This window comes from Chelonoidis abingdonii, chromosome 9 (assembly GCF_003597395.2).
Source record: "Chelonoidis abingdonii isolate Lonesome George chromosome 9, CheloAbing_2.0, whole genome shotgun sequence".
NCBI classification, from domain to species: Eukaryota; Metazoa; Chordata; order Testudines; family Testudinidae; genus Chelonoidis; species Chelonoidis abingdonii.
The window spans coordinates 77,755,967-77,764,263 of record NC_133777.1 but is presented as its reverse complement, the minus strand read 5'-3'; the positions used below and the strand labels follow the sequence as shown (position 1 = coordinate 77,764,263).

General features: G+C 45.5%; 1 protein-coding gene across 6 annotated transcripts in view; it reads right to left on the bottom strand.

Annotated features, from left to right (window-relative positions):
• MEF2A (myocyte enhancer factor 2A) overlaps positions 1-8,297 on the bottom strand; it is a 143,138-nt gene that overhangs the window by 50,022 nt on the left and 84,819 nt on the right. For all 6 annotated transcript variants that reach the window (XM_032783048.2, XM_032783045.2, XM_032783047.2 and 3 more), the window contains one exon: positions 6,301-6,520. In XM_032783048.2, coding sequence (XP_032638939.1) covers positions 6,301-6,520 — 220 coding nt within the window. The remainder of the gene's footprint in view (positions 1-6,300; positions 6,521-8,297) is intronic.

Here is an 8,297-nt window from a genome sequence, read left to right as displayed (position 1 = left end):
ACAGAACAGAAAACACAGACAAAAGGATACACACCCAAAAATTCCCTCCCTGAGCTTTGAAAAATCTGGTTTCCTGACTGGTCCTCTGGTCAGGTGTTTGGTTCCCTTTGTTAACCCTTCACAGGCAAAAGAAACATTAACCTTCAGCTATCTGTTTATGACAGGGCCATGCTGGGGCCAGCAGAATCATCTCTGCTTTGTCCCTGCAGATCTTGAGCAGCACCTTGTGTACGAGTGGGACTGCTGGGAAGGCATACATGAGGCTACTCCCCAGAGTAGCAGAAATGTATCTGTGATTGAACCCGGGCTGTGTTTCTGGATGAAGTAGAACATTAGGCACTTACTGTTGCTCTGGGTGGCAAATAGGTTGACCTGGGGAAATCCCCATCTTTGGAAGATGGGATGAAGAACATCTGGACGGATGGACCATTCGTGGTTGCAGAATGATCTGCTGAGGTGACCCGCTAGCTTGTTCTGTGCTCTGGGAGATAGGACGCCTCCAGGTGAATGGAGTGGGCTATGCAGAACTTGCCTAGTTGGAGGGCTTCTCAACATAAGGGGAAGGAAAGGGCTCCACCCAGTTTGCTGATGTAAAACAAAGCAGTGGTGTTGTCCGTCATCACTGTCACACTTTGAGCTTGCAGCCGGGACTGGAAAGTTTGGCATGCCAGTAGCACTGCTCTGAGCTCCCTAATATTGATATGAAGGGGGAGTTCGTCCTGCGACCACAGGCCCTGTGTTCGGAGATCTCCCAGATGCGCCCCCCAATCCAGATCTGATGCATCCATTAGTAGGAACAAGGACGGCAATGGGCTGTTGAAGGTGACACCTTCACATACCATCTGAGGGTTGAGCCACCAATGTAGAGCCTCTAGTATGTGTCCTGGCGCTGTCACTACTGAGTCCAGCCTGTCACGCTCCAGGCGGTATATCTGGGTAAGCCACACTTGACAGGGTCTGAGCTTGGCTCCAGCATGCCTGACTATGTAAATGCACGCTGCCATGTGTCCAAGGAGACTCAGGCATCCCCAGGTACTGCCTGAGGCTCTGAATAATGACTGGAAACTGATCTCTGGCAGGAACGTCCTTGCCTGTACCGAGTCCAGCACTGCTGCAATTAATTCTATTCTTTGGGTCAGTGATAAGGTTGACTTGTTCACTTTGAGGAGTCCCCCCTAATCTCTTGAACTTGGACCTGACCAATCATACATGAGACTATCTGCTCCCTGGTACGGCCTCTGAGCAACCAGTCATCCAGGTATGGGTATACCTGCACTTGCCTCCTCTGGAAGAAGGATGCTATGTCCGACATGCAGTTGTTGAATACGTGGGGGGCTGAAAACAGACCAAATGGGAGGACCGTGAACTGACAGTGTTTGTGGTTGACCACAAACTGGAGAAAATGTCTGTGCGCAGGCTGAATGGCTATGTGAAAGTACACATCTTTCACATATGTGTACCAGTCTCCTGGATCCAGGAAAGAGATAGTAGTGCTCAAGGAGACCATGTGGAACTTCAACTTCATCATGAACTTGTTGAGTCCTCACAGGTCTAGGATGGGTCTGAGATCCCTCTTTGCCTTGGAGATTAGGTAACAGTGGGAGAAGAATCCCTTGCCCTTTAGCTCCTGAGGAACCTCCTCCGCTGCTCCCATGGTGAGGAGTGCCTGCACCTCCTGCATAAGAAGCTGCTTGTGAGAAGGGTCCCTGAAGAGGGACGGGGAAGGAGGGTGGGAGAGAGGGAATGAAGGAGCAGAACTGGAGAGAATATCTCACTTCTACCATGCAAAGGACTTGGCAGTCTGATGTTATTTGGGACCATGCACGTTAAAAGTGGGACAAACGATTCAGAAAGCATGGATAAGGATCCGGTGGATAGACATGTGTGCCATCCTTGGGGCGTCCCTTCCAAAGGCCTGTTTAGATCCTGATGAAGGTTTGGGTCTAGCCTTGGCCTTGCCCTGAGGCGGGGTTGGAAGCTTTGCATCTGCCATTCCTGCCCCTTTGCCTATAGAAATCCTGCCTCAGCCAAGGAGGATATGGGCACTATTGTTGCAGTTGGAGCTTGAAGTACTTGCATTGGGTTGATGGTGTGTGCATTCTCAACAACTTCACTGTCACCTTGGAATCTTTTAAGCTATGGAGTCTGTCTGTTCAAAGAACAGCCCTGCGCCCTCAAAGGGGAGGTCCTGCAGGCTTTGTTGTAACTCCAGGAATAGTCCAGACACCTGAAGTCATGATGTCGTCCTTATGGCTATGCCTGAGGAGAAGGTATGGGCATCCGAGTACACAGAGTCTAGGGACTCCTGCAGCGAGGTCCATGCCACTGCCTTCCCTTCCTTGACAGTGGTGGAGAACTCAGACCTAGAGTCTGGAGGGATTAGCTCTTTGTACTTCAACATGAACGCCCATGAGTTGATGTTGTACCTGCTGAGGATAGCTTGCTGGTTCGCTATCCTCAACTGGAGGCCCCCTGTGGCACAGACCTTTCTACAAAAAAGGTTCATCCTTTTTGCCTCCCTTGCTGTCCCTGTCACTCTCTCTCACTGACCATCAAGACTACTAGAGAGCATGCTGCAGGTGCCAGAACAGATATTCCTAACCCTTGGAAGGGACGAAGTATTATCGTTCCACATCCCTGGAGGTCGGTAGAATTGAGGCCGGTGTCTGCCACAGATACCTGATATTGGTCTGAACTGTCTTGATTAATGGCAGAGCTATCCGCGATGGAGCTTTGGGAGTAAGAATGTCCACCATGGGGTCCTCAGCCTTGATCACCTCCTCTGCTTGCAACCCTATGTTGCGGGCAATCCACCTCAGAAGGCCCTGATGTGCCCTATGGTCAATCGTCAGAGGGCCTGAAGCTGAGGCTCCTGTCACTGCCTCATCAGGGGATGAGGATGAGGTGGTCAGAGGAGGTAACGGTTCCTCCTGTACCTCCGGCTCCCTGATCCTCTTGGACAATGTCTGCCCCTGTGGCAGCCATAGTTGAGATGGCTGTAGCTTGAGCCTCTGGCTGGTCCTGTGCTGGAATAGCCTCAGCAGCGGCCTGAGGCTGAGGGGGTGACTGAGACTGAGTGGCCTCGGATCCTGAAGATGTAGGCCTGTCCCTGGTAGAGTAGGGTGGTCGGTGTACCAAGACAGCTGACCATGAAGCCCTTGAAAGGGAGTCCTGAGCCTGATAGTAAGCCCAGGGAGTCCAAAAGGGCCATTATGCAGGGGGCTGCCATCGCAGCTGCCACATCGGCTGCGCCTCCCTATGTCACCTGTGAGACCTATGCCGACTATGCCTGGATAGTATGAGTCACCGTCAAAGTCCAATGAAGTGAACCCTGAATCCGATGACCAAGGTGGAGCTGAGGGGCCCTGTGCAGGAGATGGGTGGCGAGCCGATGAGCTGGGAGACCGGTGCCGTAGATTGGTTAGTATCCAGTGCCGGCGACCAAGGACACGATGTCGGCGCCAGATATTGGTGCTGACTTGGTGCCGATGATCGGTGCCAGTTGTCTCTCGGTGCCAGGGATCAGCACTAGTCCACCCTCGGTGCCGGAGAGGAGGAGCGTCTTGGCGGTGCTGGAGATGCTCTGACTGATCACAGAGCTGGGCAGCGGTGCCATGGTGATTGCGACTGTGAGTGGTGCCACAGATGGTGTTGAGCCCAGAAATGTGAGCACTGCATCATGGCTGGTTTACCTCTAGACGGTACCAGACGTATCAGTACTGGAGGTTTATCCCTCAGAGCTGGTGGCTGTGAAGCCATCATTTCAGTAAGAGTGTCCAGAGTGGAAGGTGGCTCACAATCCTTCACCTGGCACTGCCCTTGCGGCAAGTCACCATGTGCTGGATTCAACAGTCCCTTCCGGGAAGCTTAAGTCAACGGCAGAGCCTTGTGTATTTAAGCATCAATTCAGTTCTGAGGTGCGCCATCCCTTGATGGTACCGTGGCTTTCCTAGCCAGTGAGTACTCTCTCTCAGCCTTCTTATGGCAGTTATGCGGCACCAGCAAGGTGCAGCTGTGCCGGGGAGCTCTGCCTGGCTACGGTGCCAAGGGTGTCTTATACTTGAGTCATTACTCAGCACCGTGTTTCACACCAATGCCGGAGCGCTCCATACTGATGCACTCAGTACCAGGTCCTGGCGGTCTGCAGCTGGCTGTGGGCAGAGAGCGGATTCCATTAAAAGTTGTTCCAAATTGAAATCATGCTCCTTCTTGGTTCTTGGCCAAAAAGCCCTGCAGATTTTGCACCTCTCTGTTTGGTGCACTTTCCCCAAACACCTTAAGCAGGAATCTTGGGAGTCACTGATGGGCATAGACTTATTGTAAGCACTGCAGGTCTTAACGCCTTGGGCTCACGGCATGCCCCGGAGCCCAAGGGGGAGTGGGTGGGTTATGAATTGGGGAGAGACTCCGCTCCCAACCTACTATTTAAACTAACTATCTACAAGCTCATGCTCCAACACGTCTGTTAGTCTATAAGGTGCCACAGGACTCTTTGCTGCTTTTACAGATCCAGACTAACACGGCTACCCCTCTGATACTTAACTATCTACACTAAATCAACTATAACACTAACTTGAACGACTAACAAAAGAACATTAAGGGAGCACTTGCTGAGCAAGTGAGCACTGTTCCAATGGCCCATACAGACGGTAAGAAGGAACTGAAGGAGAGTCGGGTTGGCAGGGTTATATATTAAGTACCATGAAGGTGCCACTCCAGGAGGCTCCGCAGCTGACCCGACGTGAGCTGCTAAGCGAAAACTTTCTGACGACTGTGCATGCAGCATGTGCACACCTGATTGGAATCGATGTGAACAAGGCCTCAAAGAAAAATTTTTGTTCCAGAAAGTAGAGAAAACAACAAGGTGGACAGCCATTTTAGACCCGATTCTGACTAACAGGTAGGATTTGGTAGCGAATCTGAAGATGAAAGACAATTTGGGTGACAGTGATCATAAAACGGTTTGGCATGATATGATTAAGTAATATATTTCATGATTCTAAGGAAAGGAAGGAGTGAGAGCAGCAGAATAAGGGGGAAGCAGTAGACATGATGTACCTTGATTTTCGTAAGGCTTTTGACACAATCCTGCATGACATTTTCATAAGCAATTTAGGGAAATGTGGTCTAGATGAAATTACTATCAGGTGGCTGCACAACTGGTTGAAATACTGTACTCAGAGAGAAGATATCAATGGTTTGCTGTCTAACTGGGAGGGCACATCAAGTGGGATCCCACAGGGATCAGTCCTGGGTCTGATACTATTCAGTGTTTTCATTGATGACTTGGATAATGGAGTAGAGAATATGCTTATAAAATTGGTAGATGACACCAACTTGGAAAGAGTTGTAAGCACCGTGGAGGACAGGTTTAAAAATCAAGATGATTTTGACAAATTGGAAAACTGGCCTGAACTCAACACAACAAAATCTAATAAAGACAAGTGCAAAGTACTTTGCATGTAGGAAGGAAAAATAAAGTGCACAACTACAAAATGGGGAATAATTGTCTAGATGGTAGTACTGCTGAAAAGGATCTGGAGGTTATATTGGACCACAAACTGAATGAGAGCAGTCAATGAGATTCACCTACAAAAAGGCTAAAATGATTCTGGGGTGTATTAACAGTATGTAAGCCATGAGGTAATTGTCCCTCTCTACTTGGCACTAGTGGGGCACCAGCTGGAGTACCGTGTTCCATTCTGGGCACCACAATTTAGGAAAGAGATGGACACACTGGAAAGAGTCCAGAGAAGAGCAACAAAAATAATAAAGGCTTTAGAAAACCTGATTTAAGAGGAAAAGTTGGAAAAAAAAACAAACGGTATTTTAGTCTTGAGAAAAGAAGACTGAGGGGGGGACCTAAAAATAGTCTTGCAATACATTAAGGGCTGTTATAAAGAGGACAGTGATCAATTGTTCTCCGTGTCCACTGAAGGTAGGACAAGAAGTCATGGGTTTAATCTGCAGCAAGGGTGATTTAGATTAGGCACTAGGAAAACCTAGGGTAGTTAAGCTCTGGAACAGGCTTCCAAGGGAGATCACGGAATCCCCATCATTGGAAGCTTTTACAAACAAGTTGGACAAATACCTGTCAGGGATAGACTACATTTACTTGGTCCCGCCAGTGTAGCGGGTTGGACTTGATGACTTCAAGGTCCTTCCAGTCCTACATTTCTATGATTTTATCCATACAAGAAATCACAATTACAGCATACAGTTTTGCTAGTTTTTCATAATGTAAGCTTTATGGGAATTGAAGGAGAATAAAGAAGAAATGTAGCACTACTGAAGCCTTACCTGCATTGCCAGTACTTGGCGGTCTCTGAGGGGCTCCGGGTGATACATTTCGATGTAATGTGGCCTGAGGTGGGGAGAGCATGGTCGTGTCTGTTAATGATGAACTGGCTGCCAGTGATGGGGATACAAGGGAACTCCCTGGGTTACTGTAGGTTAAAGTATTGGGATTGGACACTGGAACCGTAACAGACATTGAAAAGTTCTGGGGAGGCAAGCCAGGCTGAAAACAAAAACAAGAACATATTAATATTGCACAGTAATGTTTGTCAAGGCTATAATATTGAGATAAAGTCAGATTAATTATGTTAGTTTAGTAATTTTGTATCACTCTAAAAATGCACACTTATAAAACATCCACTCTGAAGAGACTGTATTGTGATCTACAGTACTTTAGTTAAAGATACATTTCAATAAGGTCATTTATCAACACTGGGTATATTGAGAGCTACACTTTGTAAACATTAGACTGGAGATATTTTATTGATATTCATCCATTAACTTTAATCAGAAGTCTGCCATTATTTAACATTTGATTCCTGATACCAGAAAGCCAGTTGATAAGCTATACATTTTAATAATCAATGAATTTGTTGCATCCTCAAAATGTAAGAATACATAAACATGCACATTATAAAACAAAACTGAGTCAGTAATGAGACAAAACAGAAAAGTTAGTAATGGTATCTTTTTTCTGACAACCTTGACATTGAAATTAAAGCATCACTATTGTTATCCATCTATATTTGGAATTTATCTATAAAAATCCACAAATACTTTTTACAGCCTAGAAGATTCAGAAGTAAAATAGGTATATTCCAAAACTGATTAGCTAATTTTTCATCTGCATACAGGTAGCAGAGTAATACATTCTATAGTATACAGAACTATTTACCTGAATACTAATTAATTTCTATAAATTAGTGATATGTTAGAGTGCTAATTACTTGAATATAGAAATTTTGATTGAATCCTTATTTCTTAGTTACATACATTCTCAATATCAACACATGTAATACCCAATAAGCTTTAGAAAATAGGAGGATAATTATATAAAATTATAATTTCAAAAAATTTGGTTAAGAACTGTAATTATCTGTTAAGAAGGCACTCTCCATATGTAAACAACTATCCAATAAGCTGTATTATTGATATTTTATTTTTACATGCAGGCCACGTCAAAGAACTTTTTAATATCTGACAAATTATTTATTTTTGCACTACATTTTTAAACATACACTACATTCAAGCAGCACAAGGCAACACCTTCCACGATTCCAAAAATGTAACAAAGGCGAAGTATTTTAATATCCTTGTACGTGTTTCTTTCTATGTCAAAGCACTCCAGTGATAGCAACTTTTACTGCTACAATGAAGACCCACATTTCATGCTGCCAACCCGTTTAGTGGATAGGCTTTAAGATATGACCAACTACTCCACGCTATCTCTCTTTCCTCTCCTTTGACAGCAGTCAGCACAAAGTCTTTCCTAAAGGCTAGAGGACTATTTTTTGTTATATGATCCACGGGTATGGAAATAAAACCACAGCCATTATAAATTAAACCATATGTAAATAAACAGAGAGTTCTAAAGTTTACAATTTTAATCAGTCATTCTAATTATGGGAACTTTTCCAGACTGGAATTCATGGCACACAGTGAAGCTAGAGAAATATACCTGAAAAGCTAATGTTTCTATAAGAGGGGGCAGCTTAGAGACTATATTGGAAGACTGACTACTTGTGAGAACTCAGACCTAGAGAAGATCCCCTGACACACCACTTCTCAATATCTAAAGTTTCAAGTTGATCTAAAGAACTATCATTAGGATTCAGGTTCAAAGACACAACAATAGCCACTGATGTAAACCATAGAGAGGATTCTTCAAATTGGCAACGAGGGACAAAAGATATTGCCTGTGTGCAAGTATAGAGAGCCTAATGACAGAACTAATGCTGAGTATCAAGACTGACAGTACACAGTCAATCCAGAGTGATGTG